General features: G+C 53.3%; 8 protein-coding genes across 8 annotated transcripts; 2 read left to right on the forward strand and 6 right to left on the reverse strand.

The window, feature by feature from the left end:
* Positions 1–834: 834 nt before the first annotated feature.
* FIBRA_06183 (uncharacterized protein) lies at positions 835–4,515 on the reverse strand (the record flags this gene model as incomplete). Its single annotated transcript, XM_012327919.1, has 4 exons — positions 835–1,355; positions 1,422–3,896; positions 3,947–4,403; positions 4,453–4,515. 4 exons carry the CDS (start codon positions 4,513–4,515, stop codon positions 835–837), a joined length of 3,516 nt encoding a protein of 1,171 aa, XP_012183309.1.
* Positions 4,516–5,506: 991 nt separating this feature from the next.
* Positions 5,507–8,448, reverse strand: FIBRA_06184 (uncharacterized protein; the record flags this gene model as incomplete). The annotated part of the gene is made up of 4 exons (XM_012327920.1): positions 5,507–7,570; positions 7,620–7,953; positions 8,024–8,084; positions 8,280–8,448. 4 exons carry the CDS (start codon positions 8,446–8,448, stop codon positions 5,507–5,509), a joined length of 2,628 nt encoding a protein of 875 aa, XP_012183310.1.
* A 971-nt stretch (positions 8,449–9,419) lies between these two features.
* FIBRA_06185 (uncharacterized protein) lies at positions 9,420–11,463 on the forward strand (the record flags this gene model as incomplete). Its single annotated transcript, XM_012327921.1, has 6 exons — positions 9,420–9,602; positions 9,659–9,824; positions 9,882–10,442; positions 10,495–10,568; positions 10,629–11,258; positions 11,320–11,463. The coding sequence occupies 6 exons, from the start codon at positions 9,420–9,422 to the stop codon at positions 11,461–11,463; spliced, it is 1,758 nt and encodes a 585-aa protein (XP_012183311.1).
* A 128-nt stretch (positions 11,464–11,591) lies between these two features.
* Positions 11,592–13,013, reverse strand: FIBRA_06186 (uncharacterized protein; the record flags this gene model as incomplete). The annotated part of the gene is made up of 5 exons (XM_012327922.1): positions 11,592–12,112; positions 12,165–12,498; positions 12,564–12,675; positions 12,738–12,862; positions 12,915–13,013. The coding sequence occupies 5 exons, from the start codon at positions 13,011–13,013 to the stop codon at positions 11,592–11,594; spliced, it is 1,191 nt and encodes a 396-aa protein (XP_012183312.1).
* Positions 13,014–13,236: 223 nt separating this feature from the next.
* On the reverse strand, positions 13,237–18,639 carry FIBRA_06187 (uncharacterized protein; the record flags this gene model as incomplete). The annotated part of the gene is made up of 13 exons (XM_012327923.1): positions 13,237–13,258; positions 13,315–13,408; positions 13,467–13,537; positions 13,588–13,598; positions 13,659–13,742; positions 14,071–14,208; positions 14,273–14,362; positions 14,416–14,626; positions 14,678–14,840; positions 14,894–15,059; positions 15,113–15,563; positions 15,623–15,908; positions 15,975–18,639. 13 exons carry the CDS (start codon positions 18,637–18,639, stop codon positions 13,237–13,239), a joined length of 4,452 nt encoding a protein of 1,483 aa, XP_012183313.1.
* Positions 18,640–19,149: 510 nt separating this feature from the next.
* On the forward strand, positions 19,150–19,808 carry FIBRA_06188 (uncharacterized protein; the record flags this gene model as incomplete). The annotated part of the gene is made up of 3 exons (XM_012327924.1): positions 19,150–19,350; positions 19,423–19,710; positions 19,767–19,808. The coding sequence occupies 3 exons, from the start codon at positions 19,150–19,152 to the stop codon at positions 19,806–19,808; spliced, it is 531 nt and encodes a 176-aa protein (XP_012183314.1).
* A 155-nt stretch (positions 19,809–19,963) lies between these two features.
* Positions 19,964–21,061, reverse strand: FIBRA_06189 (uncharacterized protein; the record flags this gene model as incomplete). Its single annotated transcript, XM_012327925.1, has 5 exons — positions 19,964–20,158; positions 20,224–20,317; positions 20,383–20,453; positions 20,506–20,908; positions 20,976–21,061. 5 exons carry the CDS (start codon positions 21,059–21,061, stop codon positions 19,964–19,966), a joined length of 849 nt encoding a protein of 282 aa, XP_012183315.1.
* Positions 21,062–22,048: 987 nt separating this feature from the next.
* On the reverse strand, positions 22,049–24,212 carry FIBRA_06190 (uncharacterized protein; the record flags this gene model as incomplete). Its single annotated transcript, XM_012327926.1, has 5 exons — positions 22,049–22,267; positions 22,335–23,111; positions 23,168–23,918; positions 23,990–24,081; positions 24,132–24,212. 5 exons carry the CDS (start codon positions 24,210–24,212, stop codon positions 22,049–22,051), a joined length of 1,920 nt encoding a protein of 639 aa, XP_012183316.1.
* Between the last annotated feature and the right edge of the window lie 846 nt (positions 24,213–25,058).

Here is a 25,058-nt window from a genome sequence, read left to right on the forward strand (position 1 = left end):
GTCTTCCACCGTTGATCGATATCGTCACCGACCAGAAAGCCCCTGGCGGACCACCTCTCCACAGCTGAATATTAAATATTTGAATGCTCCGCTCCGTTCACAAAACACGTCAGCGCGACTGCCCTACCTTAGAGATTCAGTAACATAATTCGACGTTGATGTGAACAAATAACTCGCGAGGTTTCAAATTCTCAATTGCCAATGGCGAGTGCGAATGACAACATACACAAGATAAAATTTCACCGTGCACTTTAGTCACCATCAGCTGCAATGTCAGAGAATCGCCATCTTGGGAACGCTCCATACAGGGTGACCACCGCGAGTAAAGGACTAATCCTCCTGCTACTCGCAAGCGAATGTCCTTGTAAAGCACACAATGTTAGACATGGACGTAACAAAGACATACTAATTCATACCCCAGGCATACTGAGACTGGACAACGCCAGCACAGGAAAACATCAAACATCAAACATCGAAGATACAAAAGTACAAGCACGATGATGCACATCACAATATAGTCCGTGAATGGCGCTCGTGGCCGAAACGGGGCTTCAAGCTCCAATATTTTAGGGACAACAGTGAGTGATGAGAAAGGAGCAGGGAAATTGTTTTGGAATCATGAACATAAAGAGGGAGGAAGAGGGGGTTGTGATATAAAAATGGGATGATGGGGAGGCATGAGCGTTCGATGCAAAGGAGACAGCAAAAGCAAGACAACCGCGAATAGGATCCTAGAGCCCGAGATTTGATACACTAAAATCGCACGTATAAGTATTAACGAGACGAGAAGACATATCTGAATACGCACCTTACTCACGTGCGGGACATTCCGTGCTAAGGCCTTCCGGTATTGACTGAGGGAACACCTCGGCGTTTTGACCTATTTTCTTCTTCCATGCGTATCTTCAATTTCTCCAGCTGCTTCTCGCGCTGAACGTAAGTCCTTTCTGTCGGCCGAACGTCCACTAGCCGGGGAGCAGGAGGGTTCACAAATGAGGAGGTTGACCTCATGTGATCATGAACGGAGGCATCGCTTACGGAACTTGAATTACTGGAGCTCTCTGGAATGAAACACAGAGCAGCGGCAGCAGCGGCCGTAGCAGATGCTTTTGATCGTGGCGACCAAGGAAGAGATGGCATGAAGTTCGTCAAAGTTTGGAATGAAAGTCGCGCAGCAAGCGTGGGAGACATGGGCGTAGGTGAAGTGGGAGGGGCGGAGGACTGGGCAGAGTCAGAAAATGCAGAAAAGCCACCTGCAGAAACGGGGGAGACGTCAGAGTTCATTGACGAAGGCGAATGAGGAAGGGTTGGTGTGACGGCGCGGGGGGACCTAGAGGAAGATCTCGATGTGTTGGCTATGAAGCGCAGGACAGAAGATGATCAGATACACATACTAGCAAGAGGGCTGGAGAGAGGCCTACTAATGGGGCTCATGACGGGGATAGCGGAAGGCTTGCACGCTGCCGGCGATGTCACGCGCCGAGGTTGCGGGATGAATGAGGTGCCCTTGACGTTGGGAGGGCTAGGAGACTTGAGCGAAGAGCCATGAAGTTGAGGAATAAGGGTAGGGGAAGTACCTCCGCGCTTGGTGGGAGGCGTCATGTAGGCGGAAGGAATGTTTGTGTTGCGAGGCGCAAGAGCCGGTGAAGCCTTGGTGGGAGTGGAAGCGAGACTAGGAACTGGCTTCCGTGCGGGAGAGCGCCGGGGGATAGACGAAGGCGATGGGGTGCTCGGCTCTGGTCGAGACTGGGGGAATGTAAACGAACTGTCTTCCTCATCATCGACGGGCTCAAAAGCTGGAGGCGAAAGTTTCTTCCGGGGAGTTTGTGTGCTGTCGCTCAACCCAATGTTGTCCTGGTATTCAGGCGGAATGGTGAACGTAAACTTGATCCCGCCCTCATCGACTTCGCCGACAAATTCCTCCGCAGGATCCAAAATACCATTGTCATCATCATCATCATCTTCTTCTTCCTCCTCAGCAACCACATCAAGGACATGTTTAGGCTCTTTCCCCATCTCAGGAGATGCCACCTCAATACCAACATCAGCCGGGAGAACAAACGGCGGGAGCTCATCATCATCATCATCAGCGAAGCCCTGAGCGAACAAGTTCTTGCTGCTCTCAAGAGAGCGCAGCCTGGAATGTGTCGGCGGAGAATTGTCGATGCCCTCCAAGCAGTCGAAGAAGTGATCGATATCTTCAAGTCGCCCAGAGAGTTCACTCGGCTCGCCGCCAGCAGGGAAAGTCCAGGCCTTCGACAACGATGCCCTACGTGCATGAGAAATCTTATCTACGGGAGAGGGTAGTGGGGTTGGAGACGAGGTGCCCGAGCGAGTCAACGGAGGCGCTGGCTGTTCCGCACGAACCGAGGGAGTACGAATCCGATCGCCTTCAGAACTAATCGATGAGCCGGACATGGAAGGGAATATGTCTGCGTCGCCTTCTTCTTCATCTTCAAATCTAGCTAACTCGTCTTCCTCAGAGAAGTTGGACAAAGTCTCTTCATCCTCCTCTGCGACTGCCTTAAGCCCAAACTCGTGCTTGTCTCTCGGGCTATCCACGGATTCCACGTCGGTGAACGAGCTCTCTGAATCGATAGACTGGAAACCGAGGCCCCGAGCCTTAGCGAACATCATCGTCCTTGATATCGTCGCCGATTTTTGGTTGAAGTCGACGTCAAATGCACGGGGTGTATCCAAAAGCCCAGCATGCTCTAGATCATGTTCAAGCTTCTGATTCTTCTCGGTCTCTGCCTCTAGCAACGCCTTAAGCCTCGCACATTCCTCTTGCACACTTTGCATCTTCTCGACTTCGGCCTTGAGCCTTGTGCACTCCTCTCCGGTACTTTCGGCGTCAGCACGCGCCCGCTCGAGCTTAACTTGGAAGTCCTTGACCTCATCAGCCTTCTCACTGAGCGCATTTTCCAGCGTGCTCTTTTCCACCTCCAACAGACCAACGCGTTGCCGCGCGACCCAAGCTTCACGTCGTTCGCCATCAACACGCTTGGCAAGGATATCAACCTGGTGTTCTAGGTCGCCCACACGTACGCGCCACCCGTCCACGTCTCTCTTGAGCTCATCCCGTTCAGCCTTGAGATCGGCAATGAGTTGCAACATCTCATCGCTCGGTTCGCTCAACGCAGATACTGCAGACATGGCGGAAGCGTCAGATGCGCCAGAGGCAGGGCGCGACCATGAGCGGCTGGAACGCGAGGACAAAGCGCGCTCGAGATCCGTGATGCGTTGTACAAGCGTGGCATGCGCTTGAAAAAGAAAAAACTGTTCGCTCGTCGAAAGTGGCCGGGACGGGTTTGGAAGGGCTTGGTCAAGTGGCTCAATTGCCGTGCGCTCTGTGGTCGGGGTCATCTCCGGCGTGGGCAGCCCAATCACGGACTGCGGAGGGGTGTCCGCCGAGCATACGTAGGAAATGCTACTGCGGCGTGACAGAAAGGACTGTTGTTGAGGCGGTGTCTGTTGCTCCAGGTTCAAGGATGGTCGGTGCGCCGAGGTACTAGACAGCGGCGAAGGAGATGGTGTGGTGATAAGCGATTGCCGCCTGTTCGCTGTATTACCCAGCGTAAGAGATCGCAAGCCGGGCCGTGCACTGGGGCTAGGCGTCAAAACAGGAGTGGGAAGGTCGTTGTTTGTTGCTTGGATAACACTTGCAGATACGAGTGACAATGGCCGCAAATTCAAGGTCGCAGGTCGACGCCGTGAAGGAGCAGGTGAGTGTGAAGTGATCATGACCTCCACTGGGTCCAGCGTCTGCATATTGTCCTCCTCCTCCTCCTCTTCCAGGAGGGTGTGCAATTGGTCCTTTGATGATACAGATGCCATGAACTTGCTCAGTGAGTCTCGCTTGCTGCCGATGCCAGGCGGGAATGAAGGCTTGCTCGCTTATAACGATATGAGTTGGATATCATTGTTATCAGTTATCATTACTCACGGAACTCAAATGGCCGCTTGGGCGCAGATGCTGCCTCGACCGCATCAAACTCAGGGATCTCAACCTTGGAGAACGAGCCAACGTCCGTTTTGCCTTCCAGTGTCCACAGAGCACGACGACGGAGGGAGTCTTTGTCACCCAGGTTGATGTTATCGTCCGACGAAGACGGAGGGACGCTGGGTAAAGAGACGCCCATCATATCTGCGGACTCACGACGAGTGGAGACAGAAGAGCGACGACGATGGTGTGAGTTGCGCTTGGACGCGCCGAGGGAGGAGCGGGAAGATGACGATGGAAACTCGTCGATTGTCGTCACCGAAGAAGCTGTATTGGGCGGAGTGGGGGTAACTACAGGAACAGATACGGAAGTATTGCGAGAGTGAGAACGCGCGTGGCTGGGCCTCGGGCCGTGGTTATTCATGGATGGGGGAGCCTTGCCTAGCCTGAAGGAGTCCATCTAGGTAACATGTCAGGGACGATAAGCTGTGGCGATGGCAAGCACATACTCTCATCCTGTCGGCGAGAACGCCCTCCTCTGCGTTGGGAACGACTGCGGGATATTGGTCCATTGCGTAGAATGTTGTGGCAGGATGCTACAGAAGAGAGTGTGGGGGTTGTAAAAGAACGTAAGTGGAAACGAAGGACAGGACCAAAAGGGCGAGGAGGCCGTGAACACAGAGCGAGGGGGATGAGATGGCGGCCTGAGCAGAGACAGCAAATCCAACATCGCCCAAATAGCCACCTCCCTCGGCAAACTCCGAGCTTCCTCCATCAACGTCCACATGGACACTCCCGCCGCCCCTCTCAGTGTCACTCACTGGCTCGCAGCGGCTCACTCTGCATTCTGCGAATCGAAACCGCTGTGTAATCAACTAGTCTTTACACTCCCAGTGCTGTCTTCGCGCATAGAATCAACGCTCTGCTTTCATAGATCTCGCAGCACGTTTCATACATATTTCGATGCAGCTGTTCATCATGACCCTTCCCCTTCTTTACTTCTGCCCCGTGGGTCCGTAGGCGTATGAATAGCACCCAATCTGGTCGTCTCCACTCTACCTCCCTGACAACGGCTCAAATGATCATTCCAGCCATAATGGAATGTGGACAGATCCGGTTCCTTATATCGAGTTCACCGAGACCATGGGATCACAGCCGAGTATCTCTTCAGTACTACCGTCCTTAGGCTTACATACAAACAATCCTCGTACCCTCCGCACAACCGAATAATATTAATATGAGCGTCGCCATCGGAGCGCCTGCCACATGTCCCCAGGACATGGCTCCTGTTCTCCGAAGCGTCATATGCCGGCACCTACCAGTCTGAACTCGTAATGTATACATGTGTGTCTAAGAGTGCATGGTCCATTCGCTGAGCTCCGTCGGGTCATAACGTCCTGAATAAAAACCGTGCATATTATACAGAAAGCATAGTGATAAGTCGTCAAAATAAACCGGAGCAGATCAGGAAGAGATCATGGCTGCACCCCAACACGCGCAGAATACCAGTCAATGTATCTGTCCTCCTCATAATACGATCCCAAAGAACATCTTGCCCAAGAATTAAGGAGGCGCATCGGTAGGATCCAGTTGCCTACTTGGCGCCTCCGACTGGTTCATCGCGCTCAGAAGCTGCGCCCACTCCCCTAGACCCAATCCGACTGAGCCGTGCCACAGCGTGCTCTCGTCCAGAGGAGCATACATAGCTGACCCATCGATCGCCGACCCCTGCACGTGCTGTGGATGTGATAGAGACTGCTGCATCATGTTCACCCCCTGCTGAGTATATGCGCTCATCCCCGACTGATACGGTATGGGCTGCGTCAATGGGCCGGGCAGCCGCTGCAGACGAGACATCAATACTGGTGTCCGTCTCAGCGACTGCTGTGTCGCTGCTGCTGATTGTGGCGGAAATAGAACGTGCCCAAGGCCAGGTCCGTGGACGGGCACTTGGTCGGCCATGGCCATTAGGACGGGGGTAGGCTGTGAGGACGAGAAGTGAGAATAGTGCCCCATTTGCGGAAAAGACTGTGCAGGCACCCAGCGTATGGAGGAAGATGAGGGGCGTTCTACCCCTGGTGTGACTGGATTTGGTGTATCCAGCCCCGAGCCCACCACGGGCACACCCGACCTCAAGATCCCTTGCGCCACCGAAGTGTCTGCATCTTGTGCACGAGATGATTCTTGCCATGGAAATGCGAGCTGCGCAACGGCCTTTAATACTGCCTCCTTCTCATCCTCCCGCTCCTCCAAAGATTTTGTTGCCCACTGATCCGAATATAATGGCTTCAAGGCAAGTAAAAGCGCAAGCGCACTCTCCACGAGGGGTAGCCTCCTGGATCTCTCAAGGAGATCAATAGACCGAGTGACTTGTTCCCTGAACAAGCCTGAGCCTGGTTGGTCTGGATTTGTGACAAGCTGAAACGAAAAGAACATGGCGGCTGCGAAAACATGGAAGGGTCCCCAGATTAGATGCCCGTGGACCTCGGGAGCGGAACATGCATTCGAAAAGAGGTTGATAAGACTGGATGCAGAGCTGACAGCGATTTCCAAACTTTCTTGAACCTGGATGTAGGGCCGATGCATGGCAAAGCGGACATGGTAGTACATGCTACGTTCAACGACACTCTGTACGGCGGCGCGCCGAGCTGACTCGTCCAGACTTCCCAGTTCGCGCACGAGCGCGAAGCCTTCCAGACAGAGTTCAGGCGGAAGAGAGTCGTACCAGCTTGTGAGGAGCTGGTCTTTCTCCTGAATGGAAGAATAAGATACTGAGCGAAAGGATACGGCGTCGTCCATGATCTCGCCGAGCACGTATGCAAGGCGGAAAAAGGCAAGGCTCGCGATGTATCGCCGCCCCGACTCATCGACCTCCGAGTCGCATTGTGTAGGGAGTTGGGTATCAAAATGATGTGTGGCGATGTGTAGTGGGCGACCGAACATGAACGCTTGCCAGCGTTCAAAGAGAATTATGTGCCACCAGGCCCAGCGCCTGCGCTCCGCGACGCTGCTGCCAACGTCGATATTTGCTGGATCTCGGTGCAATCCCATAGCAGTGGCAATGCTGACGAGCTCGCCTCCTAGACTCCAGATCTCCTCCGGATCGTCTCTGCAAAATGCTAAGAGATGTGTCTCTGCGAGTAGGAGCTCTACAAATGGAAGCGTGTACATTCGTGCTGGGGATTCCGATTCTTCTCGATATCGCTTGAGAGCCACGCGCATGACACCATGGTATCTCCTCGCATGTTCATCTATAGGTCCGGGGAGCCCGTTCAACAAAGCATGCCCAGGAGGCAGATAGTAAATCGCAAGACAGATGATGACACATACGGTCCCAAGGATGAGTCGGTCGCTTCCCTGGCCGGCCTTGTAGTGTGCCCACCCAGCGAGGAGAGCAGTTTCATCAACATGACGGTATATCCAATTGCAGTATTTGAAGTAATATGCTATCAATCCGTCAACAACCTCTACCGGAGGAAGGAAGGCAATCAAGTCGTCGTCGTAGACGGTGGAGTGAGAAGGTTCAGAGGATGATGGATCATTGGTATCCTCGTCCAGAGTGCCATCGGCCTGATCAGGGCCCAATTCCGTCTCACCGATGAACATCGAGACGTCGTCATCTGAAGTCTACTAAACGGTTGGTCAAAGCAATCAATCATGAGACGTAAACACATACCGAGAACAGCATCGAGACCGGGCTAGTCGGTCCAACATAGAGTCCCGTGCTCCCTCGTCGGCCCAACTTTCCTGGTCGAGTATCGGGCTCCGAGTCAGGCGGCTTCCGATCAACGAGAGTGGCATCTGACGAGTCGCTTGCCCGGTGACCAATAAGGCTGTCAATGGAAGGGCGGGAGGAAGACACGAGCAAACCAGTGAGCGGAGCTCGCAGCGATGTAGGGGTTTGTCGGGTAAAATTTGGTCTCGAGCCTGCACTGTCTTTCATATGGGCCTCGAGCAAGGTAAGAGATTGACGGATGCGTGAGATCTCTGCGAAGACATCGATGGAACGGCTGCAGCCATAATGTCGACGGGACCGAATAAATGATTAGCGTGTGTGTGCTTAAGCAGACACATGCATACCGGCTTTCATCATTTTGGGGAGGGTCGTTGTCTTGACCTTGGTAGCATAGGGCCGTCGTGCCTTTTGTAGTTCAACATGAGTGAACACCTGACATAACCCGAGCTGGATGACTAACCTCTCAATACGCAGGAAGAGCATGGACGACTCCTGCACCGCCCACGGAGAGCGAGGAGATTAGTGCACGTCGATCGGGGAACACGGGCGGGGGCGGAACGAACCTATCACATTTGAGTTTGCTACTTCTACACGGCTCACAGTTTATCGCCTTTCGCGATCGCTTGGGAGGGGGTTGGCGAATCTCCGAGACGACGCCTTCGCTGTCCTCCACGGCGCGAGTCGGCGGGCTCGGAGAGTGCGGACGGCCCTGTTTGCGCCGAATGGAGAGCCTGAGGTCTGTGCTAACAACAATATCTTTCGAGGCCATTCAGCGGGTGACGGTGGTGTGGGTTCAAGGGTACAGCGGGGGTCTGAATGGGAAGGGCGAGGGAGTGCCGCACATAGGATGGGCCGAGGCGACAACAGACTCCAGTCAAGTGCTCAGCTCCAAACGTTATGTTCTTCCTTGAAACTGCGCTCCAAAAGGGTGCAGCAAATTCGGCGATATCTCAGCGGCTCTCCGTATGTTATTGCAAGGCTGGCTGCGAGAGGAATGATGGCTGTCCAGAGTGAAGCCCCGCGCAATGCGCATTGTAATACGTACTTCTCGAACGGGCAAGATCTAGACTTATCGGGACGATGCGTTGGAATTATTTTGATGGTTAGCAAATCACGAGAATTCTATTATGTCCGCTGCGTCATGATTACGGTGCATCCCCTGCCTGCACGTCGTTAAATCACTTGGAGGTTATACCTCCCGTGTTCGTTCAAGCTCCTCGAATATCCTCAGTGTCTTCGCATATTTACCATTCACTTTTGTACACGCCAGCAGCTGTATAACATTTCAAGCCGAAGCGTGGCCGTGAGCAGCTCTCTCTACTTTGGGGCATCATAATCCCCTGGGGCTGCCCTCTGACAATGGGGTACGTCGCTAAGTATGGGTGCGTGCATTTGCATCAAAAGGTGCCAACTGGCGGTGTGAACGGCCAAGCCTAGAAGGCCCAGAGCCTAGCCTGCTAATCGCCTTACTCAAAGTAGTAGCATGATGTCAGTGCTTATAGTCAAGCAGAACCAAACACCAGCCGGCTTGCGCAAAATTTGCCAATATTAACGACGGGTAAGTATATGTTACACTTTTATTCGTCTATCAGATAAGATGAGATAACAGCGACGTAGGACCTCACTCAGTCCGAAGGGAATCTTCTCGAATCTTCAAGGATACAAGGTGATTCAATCATAAAGTGAGAGCCTCTCCTTTTGCTCTCTATCCCATTGTATACCATAACGTCTGTTCCTACCATGGCCGACGCACTGAAAGACCAAGGAAACAAGGCCTTCCAGGCAAAAGACTACGACAAAGCTATCGACCTCTTTTCTCGGGCAATCGCCATTGACCCGAGCAACTACGTGCTCTTCTCAAATCGTAGTGCTGCGAAGGCCGGAAAGCGGCAGTGGGCAGCAGCGTTCGAGGATGCTGAGCAGGTGCGGTAGGGTTTCTTCAGGTATATGCATTTTCACTACTGAATGCCACTCCACAGTGTATTAAGATCAACCCAACCTGGTCAAAGGGCTATGCGCGCAAGGGCGCTGCGCTGCATGGCCAGCGAAGTTATGATCAAGCCATTGCCGCCTATGAAGCCGGTCTTAAACTTGAAGACAGCCCTGCGTTAAGGAAGGGTCTAAAGGAAGTACAGGATGCCAAAGGTAAGCGTGCAGCCATGTCAAGTTAATACGCTGATCCCAACACGTAGCCATATTTAGCTGCAGACGAGCGAGGTGGAGATGGTGCAGACGCTCTCGGGCTCGGGAAGCTTTTCGGGGATCCCAATCTCATTGGCAAGCTAGCCGCGAGTCCGCGCACACAAAAGCATCTCGCCGATCCATCGTTCGTCCAGCAGCTGCAATTCATTCAAAAGAATCCCGGCCTTGCACAGAGCGCGCTGCAGGACCCGCGCATGATTGACGTCCTTGGTGTGCTCATGGGCATTGATATGCAGGGCTTCACTAGAGAGGAAGGCTCGGATGAGCTTCCTCCAGGCTTGAAAAAGGCTGATGCTGAGCCATCTCAAGCTGCATCGCCACCACCCACTGCTTCGTCAAATCCAGCCCCGAAATCGCCACCTCCGGCAGCGGCGAAGGAACAAAATGTAGAAATGGAGGAGGAAGATGACGAGGCCGCTAAGGCGAGGAAGGATGCTGAGACAGAGAAGAAGCTTGGCGCGGACGCCTACAGGGCTCGTAATCTCGAGGAGGCAGCGACTCATTTCCAGAGGGCATGGGACATATATCCGCAGGATATCACTTTCCTTACAAATCTTGCCGGTGCGTCATTCAGATACTCGATCTCCTTAATCCTCTCTAAGCTTTGATATAGCCGTATATTTCGAGCAAGGTGAATTTGATAAATGTATCGAGGCGTGCGAGAAGGCAGTCGACGAAGGGCGATCGGTAAGTCGTCATTCTTGGTGATCAGCACTACCAATAGGTGACCGGTGATCCACCACGCAGCTTCGCGCAGACTACAAGCTCGTTGCGAAAGCCCTTGGACGTATAGGAAATGCGTACAGCCGCAAAGGCGACCTGGAGACCGCGATTAAGTTTTTTAATAAATCACTGACGGAGCATCGCACTCCCGACATTCTCACGAAGTTACGTGAGAGTGAGCGCGCTCTGGCCGAAGCACAGCGTAAAGCGTACATTGATCCAGAGAAGGCCTCAGAGGCGCGCGAGGAGGGTAACGCGTTGTTCAAGTCGGGCGACTTTGTTGGTGCAGTGAAGGCATACACCGAGGCGATCAAGCGCGACCCTAACGACCCGCGCGGATACAACAACCGCGCGAACGCCTATACGAAGCTTGTCGCGCTGCCCGAGGCGCTCAAGGACGCGGAGGAGGCGATTCGTATCGACCCTAAGTTTGTGAAGGCGTACATCCGCAAAAGTCATGTGCTGTACGCGATGCGCGACTACACGAAAGCGATCGAAGCTGTGCAGCAGGCGACGGATGTCGACACTGAGAAGAAGCATGGAAAGGAGATCCAGGACCAGGTACTCAAGTGCCAGCAGGAACTGTTCAGCCAGCGTACAGATGAGAGCGATGAAGAAACTCTTCAGCGTGCTATGCGTGATCCGGAAATTGCGGTAAGTAGCCAGCTTACTTATGATTTTCACACAGACGTTGAACGTGCCTCTGATTTCATAGAGTATCATGAGCGATCCTATTATGCAGTCGATCCTCCAGCAGTCACAGTCGAATCCCGCGGCACTTCAAGACCATATGAAAAACCCTACGGTTCGCACCAATATCATGAAGCTCATTAATGCAGGGATTATCAAGACACGCTGAGGGGTCCTGCGGCAGGCGTGGACGGTTGTTGGTGTCTGGGACACGGACGGGTTTATGAAGTTCAGCATATATTTTGGTGTACAATCACTGTATCTATACTACTCTGCATTGCCAATTTAACAAGCTATTCACAGCAGATCTGAAGGGGGAGAAGCCCATGACCAGTTGACGAAATCGCTAAAAACCTTCGAGACCTCTTTTTCCTGTACAACTCGTGCATTATCATTCTTTCCCTCTTTGATCGCGCGCCACACTTGTATATTCTCGTGGACCTCACGAGGGTTGCTTAGACCAACGACCACGGGCATGCTCATGCGGGATGCTGTCCTGTATCCATATCCGATCGCCACATTGGGTAATCCCCCTTCCCATTCTCCACATACGACGTTTGCCTGCTTCACTGCCTTGAGGAGTTCAGGAGGAGCAGGATGCCACTTAGGCGGTGTGGGCGTCAATAGCCCCATGCAGAGAGGGGATGCCGTGAGCAACTGCGAAACGCGAGCACGCTCACGGAAGAGAGGGACGAACGCGGTGAACGCGTCATTTTGCAGTGTCGAATGACAATAAGACAGGAGCACGTCAAGCGGCTTGTAGGGGGGAGTGTGTAACACGAGGAGCGCGAGACGCAGCAGGGTCGGGAGGGGATATCCTAATCGACGGATTAGCGCCACCGACGGCAGCTAGCAATAACGCGGACCTACCAGTGATCCCGATAGACTTGACAATCCCCTCGTCCTTCATCTTCTGCAACTCAGCGAGCGCGCCCAAGATCCGCTGATCACCTTCTCCCCACACTTTCCCTTCATCTCCCTCGACGAGCCCGTACTCCGCCTTGCCCTCGCCGAGGGCAACCATAGAGCTACCGGCTTCGCGTGGACCGACTTGTGTTGCAACGTACTCGACATCATGCAAATACACGGTGTCCAGGTATGTGGTATGCAGGCGGGACATACTACGCTCGACGCTGGCGCGAATGGTGGCGGGGGAATAGTCGAAGTCTGCTCTGGTACGTCCGTAGCGGCCCACCTTTGTCATCTGAGATCAAATGAACGGGCTGCTCGGCGATCATGAGAACAGCACAGAGATCAGACTTAACCTACCAGTTTGTATGAAGAGCGCGGGAAGTCGAGCTCAAGGGCCTTTAGCGCAGTGCCAAGCACAAGTTCCGATTCGCCATAATAGGGAGACGTGTCAAACGTCGTAATACCATACCTGCAATGGACGCACTCGTGCGGAACGGATCACGCATGTACGGTCTCATATACAGTACGTACCGTAGGGCCAGGCGTACTGTGCGAACCGGCACAAAACCAAGCAAGTGGCTTTCCTTGTTGTAAATCGTCGAGAGTGCCGCTGCACCTAGCACGATCTCGGGCAGTTCCAAAGGGCCTATGAGGCTCTGAACATCACTGATTCAGGTGTAGAATCCGATGCGACTGATGTGGCCTTACCGGCGGAACTCCAGGAGTGGGAACATCCTCCTCCTCATCCGGGATATCAAAAGATGGAAGAGAATACACGGGCTGAGGGGAGTCTAGACGTATTACCATCGTGTGGATAAAAGAAATGAGTAGTAGGTTGAAGATCAGATGTGGTCGAAGTGCAAGACGGTGTCATTCGAGGCCGAAGTTGAGCGTCACATAGGGGCAAGATCACACGTCACGCGTCTTATTCGGAAGAGTTGATCAGGTCAATGGCTGCGACGACTGTTATAGTGCACAAAAAGCTTGCGGGACAAGGCCCGTAAGAGGCTATGGAGACAAAATGGAAAAATCATAGCTTCCTACGCTCCCACCTGGACAACACGCCAATATCAGCCGGCGCTCTAGACAGGGCGGAGACAACACGCACCCCTTCTCAAATTGGTGGTTGACTGCTAGAAGCTTGATGTTCTCATTTTGCTTGACATCGTTCCACGGGGTCGGGTTTTCCTTTGTCCAGACGACTGGAAGGAAGCAGCAGACGTCAGTCACGATTTGTGCCCTCACTCGTGGAGCACTCACCGGTAGGTCCCCGTGCGAGCCGGGTCAGATACCAACCACATCCTACGACGGCCAGTCCAACAACAGCAAAACTGATTCCAGATTCAATCAACTAGAAGTGGAAGACATGCTATGCTCTCACATGGGGGTAGCCTGACCGGAAAATGGTGGTCAGAGGACCATGCCCCAGATTAAGCGAGACTATAGGCATACCTCTATGGCATACCAGTTCTTCATGAACGACTTCCTGAACGGCGACATGATGGAAACAAACGGGACAACAATGCGGTGGTAGTTCTGAGCAGCGTGCGGGTCGCTTCCGACGCTCACCGCACAAGGTTCCCACGGGGGAACGGCAGCCGCACGTGCCCGAGTCCAGTCAAGCCCAGCCCATCACATTCAGTCTATCCATCGTCACGATTGACTTCAAAAGCTCATCTTTTATGTATTCGACGCAGTATACAACATTCCGTTTGGGCAGTGATCGCAAGAAATGCGGCTTACACGTTTTGCGGAGTCTATTGTTCATGGTTCCTAACCAATATGAAGCTCTAACCATTGGTCACCGTGAAGCCTGACTGAATTTCTGTGCCCCTTTGATGCGGCTCGCAATCTCTTCGCGCACTTCTTTGCGCAAAATTTCTTCACGCGAAGTCAGTCCTTCTTGTGAGTCAGCCGCCAACAAGACCTGATCAATTAGGGTATACGGCAGCCAGGTCGCCGACGCTGTTTTGGGCTGTTCCTGGACCATACGTTCATTGCTCTACAAAATTCAAGGGTGCTCAGAACGATCTCACTGAAGAAAAGGAAATATGCTATTCGCTTACCCATCGCATAAACGATAACGTATGGTCCAAAGCGTATTCCAGATTGTCGTACCGTAAACACGTACGTATCAAGTATTCTGGATGTTGTGCCTGAAGACAAACGTCATGGATGGTCTCGCGAATTCGATGAATTGGATACCTACTTCTAGCGATTGAATCAACCATGGTGGAGGCGGTGATGATCGGTCGAAACCCAATATAGTCTCCAATGCTATTTTACTGTACTTATAATCTGTTTCAGCCCCGTCATGGCGCTCCAGAGACTGCCGCAGATAACGCCAGCCCCTATTGACGGGCGTACCAGGCCATGAGGATACCTTGTCTGTGAGGAGCCAGTCAGATGTGTCTTCGGCTCTGATTAAATAAAGTCAGTGAGTAAATCTCGCAGAGTAAGAATGTAGTCACATCACGACATCAGGATTATGGGAGAGGCGGAGGCATTGGGTAGTTAGACGTCCAAATAAGTCGGTCATGTCGACATCAAGACTACGAGCAGTGGACATGGCCATGTCGAAAAGGTTGACTTGGGTTAGACGCGATACTATCGAGGAAGGTGATAGTAGCAGCACTGAAAGCCTCGCCGTTAGAGAATCGAAGGTGTCAGCTTCAATTATAACTGACCTCCACCCGTCAACAACGTGGGGTCTCGCCGGATCAATTCAAGACGAGCAGACAGCAGCGAATACTCGTACTGCATATCTGCCAGCTCAACAATTTCTGCGTCCCGCTTTCCTACGGTATATTTATCTTCTGGAATATGTCGGGAAAGCTTTCGCCGTTTGCGGGGCTAATTTCGTCTAGTGAGGGATATGAATAATGGGATAAAGAATAACCGCTGACCTCATGTTCGGTCTCTGCCGTGACGGGGAGCACAATCCAGGCGCTCTTCTGATCGGTGAGGGCGAGAGCATTCATGCTGGTCACATAAGCCTCGAGCTGTAATTCAGTTAGACTCGTAAAGTTTGAAGGGTCGCCGATCAAATTCGCCAATTTGCGGGCGCGCTGATACATAGTGAGTGCAGCTGTGAATATGGACCCTTGTTGAGACGCCTGCGAGCTCCGAGAGCGGAGATGACTTCGCTCACCGTTCCGATAGTCCCCCCTAGAAACGTGCCACGAGTATAAAATTCGAGAGTAGAACGGGCGAATCCGGGGGTCTGCGTTCCGCGCCTTGAACGACAATGCATCCTCCACCTCATCAGCTAGCCCGGCAAAGTTGAAAGACATGAGCCGTTCGACTGCATTTTCTTCACACATACGATATACAAGTTGGCTAATGCATTCGCGTTTCCTGACAAACCATCAGTCGAAGAACATGGAAGGGAGGGTTGGTGAAAGGCATCGACGCACAGCCTGTTGTACGGCGTGGATACCAGGGCTGCATAGGCATCTTCGTAAAGGCCCAAGTCCGTGAGGCCTCGTATGATTACATGCCATAAGGTCGTCGTGTCAACGTCAGGTGGTGCTACAGAGACCGCACGCTGGGTGAAGAAGACTTCTTGAGAGACTGCCCCCACCGTCTTGGACAAACTTGCAGCATGGAGGTAATAGTCGAACTCGGAATTGAAAAGTTGTCCGCCAGGCAGGATGGACGCCAATGCTTTCTCATCATCCTCGATGAGAACATCCTGGAGACCTATATAAACCACCAATTAGTCATTTCAATAGCTCCACATGTAAAGTCATGTAAAATGTGACCGACCAAAGCTCCCTGCTACACTCCCCAAGGCCGACGCCGCATCGTCATATCGACCCTCATCGAGCCAAAGACGTCCTAGAATGTAAGTAACACCTGGAGCCCTTGGAAGCCACGCGAGCATTTCTCGCGCAGCCTCGCGGTAGCCAAGCAAGCGCAAATTTTCGCAGAATTGCACCTCAACCTGCGTAGCGCGCGCGGCAGATGTCGACTGCAATAGTCCTGAGACATCCAAAAACTTCTGAGCGGATGCAGGGAGAGGATCCGTACCGATGCCGTATTGGACTACCAATCTGTGGATGAGAGAATGTAAAGGAAAAATGCCGGAGCGCCCGTTGGAGACTTGCATGTTGCGCATCTGAGATACGACTTCGTCCTCGCCGGCGGAGGCAGAAGCATCCAAAGAAGGTGTGATAGTGTCGCCCGCAGGTTGCCGCACCACATAACGTAACATAGCCACCCCACGGAAGACGGCGGATATTTCTGCAAGTAGATTTGGATTCCACAGCGGGAGCTCATCCGCCAGGAAGAATAGTAGTGTCATGAGGGATAGGCATAGCTCGTAGCGAACATGCACTGTCGCGGACGTGTAAGACGCTGTGAGTGCTTGTTTCCACTCGGGGACACTTGGCATGCGGCTCAAATCGAGGTCCCCGTTTTCCTCCTTCACTTCAAGGTCCAGGCCACCGATAAGGTCAATGACAAAGCGAAGGCAGCTATTGAGGTCTTCAATGCCCTGCAGTCGACCAGTTACCCAATCCTCCAGGCCTTCATCCAGCTTGTCCTTGAATTCCATCCTTTGCGCCTGATCTTGGATGATATCAGCAAAAGGGAATGCAGCCTCTTGGTGGACAATATCAACCAGCCTGCTCTCTAGTATATGCATGGTTCGAGGGTCAATCCTAGATCGCAGTGTCCAGATGAGCTCCAAGAGTGCAGCAATGGGATCGAGGGGCTCGGAATCCTGTAATTTCCTGTGGTATTCAAGAGCCGAGTCGTTGGTGGCAACAAGAGCAATGCGCTCTCGTTCGACAACGATAGTGCCATGGTCTGACCCACCCAGGCAGATGGCTAGAGGCCAACGGGCACCTCTCTCGATCTCCCTACACCGTGCGATAAACCCTTCCCAATCCCGTTTCAAGGCACTCCAGTACTTGGAATATTGTAGTGCCCCAGTACGTGGATCCCGTGTTAGTCTGACTGTGCAGCCCACCACTGCAGCGATCTGCTCTCCGACGCTTGCGTATGTCGTCAAGATCTGTGGAGGGTACGGAGGGGGCAAAGAGCGGTGGGCATCGGTGTACTGCTCAACAGCAGTCTGTAGGGTTAGCGAAGAGAACATGCCCGGACGCATGATCGCTTCGAATAACTTGCCTGCGAGAGATCCCGATGACAACAACAGCTCGTCAATGTATGCAGGAGTGAGCTCGGGCTCTGGGGAATACCGCGTAATACGCCATTCCTGATCCTCTATGCTAGACTCGTCATAAATTAGAGTAATGTCATGAAGCATCGATTGGCCCTGACAATCCCACACGGTGTGCAGGGTCTGCATTCTTCCATCAACAATGAAATCCTGCAAATGACAGTGAAGACTTTCGGGTGACGCCTCAAAGGTATACAACAACCGCATGCTTGTTTCCTTGTTTAAATAGAGTTGGAAAAAGCCACCAGAAGTAGAAGCAGACTCTGTGGGAATGAAGACGAGAACGTACATGTCACCGCGGGATCCATGCCACGCGTGTAACAGCTTCTGAGGCTCAGGGGGGAGCAAAATAGCCGGACGCAGGGACGTAGCGTCTCGGACGAGGGTCTTCTCGGAAGCTATCGCCGGCAGTGGGATCGCGACCACACAGCCCCCCCCTGGTGTCCACAAGCGAAGGGTTCGGTCTCGAGAGAGTGTGCAGGCGTTTGCCACATCTGACGGCGGCGGGCAGCAAGCGATCGACACGACAGCATCGCCCTCTGTGGGTCTTTTCATAGCGGGAAGCAAGTAGGCGAGTGGGTTGAGGAGGCTGCGGTTTGAGTACTTGGTTTCCCTCCAACGGCCTAAGCTCCACGTGTAAATTACGCGAAAACTGTAAGTTGGAGAGACAGTCCTACCATCTTCGTCTTTCATGTCTCTCTCTACGCGGAGGAGGGAGCCATCAGGCATGGAGATGGCGGCACAAGACGCGTTCTGTATTGCGATCGAGAACCCTTCCCCTTGGTGCGAAACCGCCTGGAGGACGTGTTCGTGACACCACTGGACGTGAGACGGGGGTGGCCACGATGGGATGCCATCGCGAAGGGGAACCAAAATACGGTATAGAGAGCCGTTGGATGAAAGGGCCACGATCCATAGGCCATTTCCATTGTAATCAGCGATCGCAGGGTGAGGCAGGAGCGGAGACGCAAAATCAAAGCGCAGGGTAGGAGTTTCCGAAGAGAGCGAAACTAACTCGAGTATGCGACCATAGTGAAGGACACGCAGCAGAAGGGTGGTGTTCAATGGCGTGAGGAACTGCGTGGCATAAGAGGCGTGCTCGGGAAGAGTTGTCGAAGGGGGACTCTTCTCGGAGTAGGAATCAGAGATTTCGTTTTGCGTTGTCGGGACAGGGACCGGTTGCGGAGAAGGAGCAAGTGAAGAAAGGTGGGTCGCCACCAGGATAGCGCAATTGATGAGAGTCATGGAGCATGAAGACAATGAAGAGTGCTGGTCTCACTGACAGGATCTAGAGCGGAGACGGCTGCAGTAGCCTCTGAGTCCGCTGCACTGGAACAAATACATGGGCCAACGCGCCCGTGTGGCCATCACGTGCGCGTCACGGTCACGTTATTCGCTCCTTCTCCCTTCCAATCGGGCAGTCTGCACGCCTTTCTGGGACGCGAAATTGAATGCTACCGCCGCATCTCCCTCTGCCCATCCAAAACGCGCGTCTCAGCCAAGGACAATGGCAAGCATCCTCCGAGGATTTGGGGGTCCAGGCGATGCTGTCGATATGCCTTACCTCATGCGCATGCATCTCCGTACACCATGGGTATGCTGTGCAGTGTGTACTTTCCAGGAGGTGACGGTGAGTCCAAGCCCGTCCTTCCATATATATGGCTACCCGCTCCCTCCAGAATCCCCAACGCATTTCCTTGGTATCTTTTCTCCTGTACATAGTTCAATTTCTATTTCTTCTACTTCTTTTTGCCAATGGACCAAATGCTCTCTTTCGATGCAATTGTCTTCCCTGCAGACGACCGCCCACCCCACCTGGTTTCACTCATGACAAGCCCCCTCACCATGCAAATCTCCAACATGCCCGAGCCATTCCGCTGCAACCGCGTACCCCACGCTGAAATGTACATGGACTACGTCGCGGACACCCTCGGTCCCCGTGCCTGGAGTTTCCAAGTACGTGAACACTCAGCGCAGGTCATCTCCCATCCACTTTACTGACCGTCTGTGCCTTGTTCATATCTATAGGTGGTTGACCAGCTCGAGGGCATGAGACAGAAGTTTCCGACGCCATACATTGCCTTTTACCCCATCGTGTCCCGAGATGGCATGCCGTTCCCGGTAAACAAAGGCATCCGAGAAATTCAGGGACCGAAGTTCAACGAGGCGCAGGCATGGCGCGGCAACATTATCGTAGCGAAGTACCGTGACACTGGGTACTATGCCATGATGGATGCGACCATAGCGGACTTTCCAATTGTCAAGAATTGGTTTTCTACTAACCTCCCTGACCCACGAAGGTTGCATGAAGCGACCGTAAGTTAGCTGATCCTCACGATCTCTTCATTGATCTAATTGAAATTTAAACCCAGGCGCCGCCTGTTACTTCATTTAACCCCGGGCAAGCTTTCTAGAGCCAATGAACTCTTGTAGATCACCAGACACTCATCTAGGGTACTATGTTTATCGCACCCCAAAGTAGCATATGTAGTATAATAAGTCGATGCATAGACATTCAGATGTATATCCTCGAGACGTCCGGACCATGTACGTGGATACTGCATTACGGCTATAATTCGTCATGTCCGTGCTTTATGCCATGCTTTATACTCTCCACTTGTTCGGGGCTCCGAGCCGCCTTAGCTTTCTTCGGATCACAATGTTCGGGTATCGGACTCGAAGGGTCGATTGGTGGATGAGATACACGTCCGACCTTGACGTATTTCTTATGTTCAGCATAGAATAATTTCCAGTTTTCCACGCCCTGCGGTAGAACGCCCAGATCCTCAGTATCGGTCCGGACACGCCCACACGCCTGCGGGCACTCACCCTCAGCTCATCCTCGCCGAGTCCACGAAGGTCATGTGTAAGGTGCGTGGCGAAACATCCTGTTCCAAAAGCCCGCGCGGCGTCTCTACCAGCGCTAGACATGAACGCCACTGGATCAGTTCACAAGCACATAGCGCAAGCGAATAGGAGCAGACGCACAGCATGTGGTATGGCCCACCAGGACCGTATGTCAGGCGGCTGGGGCTCACATCGTACACGTCCCCATCAATCTATAAGTAGTCGAGCATGCAGGCGCGAAGATAGGGGGAAGCTGGGACATACAGCAATATAGACAGGCTTCAAGTCGTTGGTGCCATCAAACGTCGTGAGCATGCCCTCGGAAAATAGCCGCTGATTTGTCTGCAACGAGTCAGGCGGGAGATGAATGAAGGGTTCGCCATCATCTGGCTGCAGACAAGCACCCACCGGGATCAGTTTCCTGAGGTTAGGCAGCTCCTGTTCCCATAGGAAGCTGCCGGTAATGAATTTACCTGCGAGGAGCACAAACAAGATGGCATATAGGATGAACTTGAGGAGGCCTAGACACCCAACCTCGGGCTCCTCAGTGGGATCGGGTTCGTCCGGCCCAACTTCCTCTCCCTTGGCCAGCTTCTCCTCTCGCTCCTTCTTGCGCTGCAGCCAAGCCGCATGTTCCTTCTCGCGTCTGGTGCGATACTCGGAGTACCTGCGCCCGTTCCGCATGCTCACTAAGAAGACTGAAGCGTGGGGACATACGATTCGAACGCGCGTACCCGAGGAACGGGCGATTCGCCGCCTTGGTGGACACCATTCTGTCGGGGTCCATAGGGTCTGGCACCTTGGGGTGGTCGTCTGCCATTTCGAACAAGTCGCTGAATTAGCACCGATGGCCCTTCCGTCTGCTGTGTAGAAGGCGAGTGCGTGTTGCGTGTCTGCTGATGCAGTCACCCTAAAAGCAGACCGTAGAACTAAGCTATTCGACGCAGCAGATGCCGTAGGAGGCACAAAGGAACAGTCGGCACACGGTTCATATGCAGAGAACTCCGCCACCGCGGACGCCAGCATACAATACAAGTCATGTGATTGCGGCTGAGCTTCAAGTTAGCAGTATACGTACATAAATGTTTGTTTCTCATTAACTCTAACCAGGTGTTCCGAATATTCAGGTCGAGACTACTTGAGTATGTATGGAGCAAAGATTTAATAAGACACCTGATTGAGGACAGTGGCAGCGACGCCCGACAGCCTTGAATCGATCACCGATCACAACGATCTCAGGCGGGCCACGGCGGCTGTTGTCCGACGCCCACAATTCCCGACGTCAAACAAGTGTCGCAGCATATACACTAGGGTAAATACAACATTAGTGTGCCGGTGCACAACGGTATCGACAACACAACACAGGGAGTGTATATATTAGGCAGGAGAGACCCTTGGTGTAAACCAACAGCGGCGTAAGATATTAGATGTACAGGTATAGGAATACGGATGAGCCAGCACGGCAATAACCACCGCACCGCGACAGAAATTGTCTTGTTCTTTGGTGAGTAGGGAATGATGCGATGATGAAGATGGAAAGACGAAGCGACAACGGAAGACGAATTAGTAATGCATGGTGTTCCAGAGTAGCCCGATACCTATTGCGACGAGCAGAGTGCAATGCGAACGAAGAGAGTCGAAGGTCTGTTGACGTAGTGCGGATGGAAAGCCATACAAATGCGACTGCATGGGAGCATAGAGGACGAAGCATGGACGGCGTGCAAGACCAGCATAAACATATAAGATCGGAGACAGACAGGAGCAGGCATAGATCAGTCAATCGGCGACCGAGCGAACGATCGGTCGCTCATGACGATGGCCCTCGCTCGCCGCCCGACCGTCGATCTTGCACTGCCGCACGTTGCGAAATCGTCACATACGCCCCACCCACCTCCTCCTCGCCCCCAAGTCCGGGAGGAACAGACGGCATCGCCGCACCCAGCATAACCGGAAAGTCACTGAGGGGTCCATCATCCTCGTTATCGAGCTTGATGCGCAGCGCGAGGAATCGCGGTGTCTTGATGAACTGAATCAATGCCAACATGTCAGACACTTATGGCCCCATGATTTGGTGTAAAGTAGGTATCCCTCACCTTTGGTACTGAATCTGTTGCCATCAGACGGAAGACATGCGTTTGTATGCGCTCATACAACCCAATCATCTTCTGCAGTTGTGTCGCGTTAAACGCATTTGCCTGCTCCAACTCCACGCGGCCCTGGAATGTCTTGCCCGTCAAGCTTGTGATGACATCGTTCAAGTATCCTGACAGTTCGTTGCGAAGACCGTGGTCGATATTGAGTTCGCTCTGACTTGAAGGCGCCAGATAGGTGTTGTAGATCACGAAGGCCATTTGGATGAGGGCCTCATGGTGGCGCTCCATGGCGAGCTGACCAGGCGTGGCCTTTGATCCAGATCCACTCCGCGACGACTCAGCACTGGAATTGGCGTTGGCGCTCGAAGTAACATCGAACTTTCGCTTGAAGTCCAAAACGTCCAGGTAGAACGAAAGATTCTCCTCGCAGAAGTTACTTCGTAGGAATTCTCGGAACAGAGAACGAAGTTGCGGCTCCTCGATGATATATTTTAGGCGGTCTGTGTTGCTCTCCTTGCCATTCTTCTTGTCGGCCTCGCTCGTGACAGTCAGCTTCTCGGTCATGGAAATGCGTCGGTGGATCTTGGCGTCACCGCCTGGCGCAGTGGCGCTCTGCACGCTACTTCCATGGTCGTCAGACGAGCGTGCAGCAATATTGGATGAAGAAGCGTTAGGAGAGCCGATAGCGCCTTCGGGCACATCCCATCGGGCTAGCTTTCGACCTTCCTCCGTGACCCTGTAAATGGCCTTTGCGGTACAGCGGAATTCTCCGGTTTGCTACAACAAACCTCAAACGTCAGTGATACAACGGCAACGGATTCCGGAGAACGTACTGAGATAGACGAGTTGGGACCGCCTCCTGCACCGCGAACAGTGAAAATGATGGCAGAATCATTGTTCTTCCGCTTGTCGCTGACTAGCGAGATCAAGCCAAACCGAACAAACTGCGCCGCCATCTCTGCTGCCTCTTCTCGTCCAATCACGGACGTGAAGTCGCACAACCACTCTAGTGCCGTCACCGCCGCAAAGCAATGCTTCGTCACGGTCGCCGCCTTCGCACCCACAGGCCTATCCGCGACATCTAGCAACGCCACACCTTTCGCCCGCTCGTGATACCGTTGGTGCGCATCGAATCCATCCATGCTGTCTGGAGGATAGTTGGGACGACGACCGACAAACCGTCGGAAGAGGGCGGTAATGACCGAATGCGAAACGATAATTTCATCATCAACCGACCGCCGCTCGAGATGCAGCAGCTTCATGCAGATGGGCTGTGAGGCGAAGACGGGCCCCAGATGATCTCCGTTGATTCCATTCTTGCTCATGAAGCGCTCCAGGACATGCAGACCCTTGGGCGTAAGCACATAAACACCGCGATCCTTGAACAAATTTGAGCCAGGATCAGCAGCATTCTCGATCAAACGAGCATCCATGAATTGCTGGCACATGGCCTTTGCCATTTCGCGAGTCATAGAGAAGGTCGTGGTCGTCGTGGTTGTCACAATTCGGGAAGGGTCTCGAGGATCCGGCCCTCGATTGGATTGCGAGAACTTTAATGAGGCCAGATTCTTCGCTGCATCGTCGCTAGAGAGGCGTGGTTAGTATGTTTGCCTGGGGATATTGCTATCGTTTTTTTATAGAAAATAGTGACTGACGTCGTGAACGAATGGTGGTATGTCCGGAAGAACTGCTTATTGGAAGTAAGCTCTAACGACACAACCAGGGTCGCAAACAGGTCAAGGGTGTCCTGATAGAGGTTCAGCATCGATTGGAAGACGAGACATGGGATCAGCGAACCTTGAGAAACGGCCTGCCGCGCTTTGTCGTCTTCATCATGTGGGACGACGAGCCCGCCGGTGCTGACGCCTCTGGAGCCATAACGGGCTACAGGGGAAAGGGAACAAAGAGGGGGAAGAGGGGGCGATGAAGGGATGGGATAGGATGAAATGGAGGATCGGGAGGGCAGCGCAAGTCGTCGGAAGATTGGAACACAGCTGGGAGAAGAAGGGCCACGCCGTGGGAATATGGGGCGCATTTACCAGATTTCAGCGCGATTTGCTGTAACCGCCACGTGCGGAGCCTATTCCTGGGGTCCGAGTCACGGGCGCCTGCGGGCACCGGCTATGCTGGATAACATGCTCTGCGGCATCGCTTGGAATGAGAAACTGGTTGATGCGCAACGCGGCGAGGAGATGTGTGCGTGTGCGCGCGTCAACGACGGTGGGCGACGAGGTGAGGGGGAGCTGGAGGAGACAGAGGGAGTAGGACCCCAGCTGGGTTCAAACAGGGGCAGGGATGGATAATCTATTCGTATCTGGGTGTTTCTAACTACAGCCGATTGTCGCGCGGTAACTAGGCCCGACTGGAATACAAGTTGAGTCATCGTTTATCTTATCCCGTCGCCATGCTGCATGCGCATTGTTTGAGCCGACGCAGGCCTCCGTAGCTCGCGCTGCTGAGGCGTCGGCGGCGGAAGACATGTGCCCGGGCAGCCCGGGAATAACATATTGGCTGCATGATGGGATCCGCCGTCGCCAGGGCCGTCCCTCCGTGCGCCATCAGCGAGCGACTCAAACAACGCACACGGGACGCTAGTCGCCGTCTGTGGCGGCGGCCCGCATGCCTGCTGCCGCTCATCCATCCCCGGCACCGATTAAATATCGATCGCCGCACGACCGTAAGCTGGCTCGTGCCTCCCATGCGCCCTCTTGGCCACGATATCAT

Source organism: Fibroporia radiculosa (assembly GCF_000313525.1).
Source record: "Fibroporia radiculosa TFFH 294 genomic supercontigs, scaffold6370, whole genome shotgun sequence".
Classification (NCBI taxonomy): domain Eukaryota; kingdom Fungi; phylum Basidiomycota; class Agaricomycetes; order Polyporales; family Fibroporiaceae; genus Fibroporia; species Fibroporia radiculosa.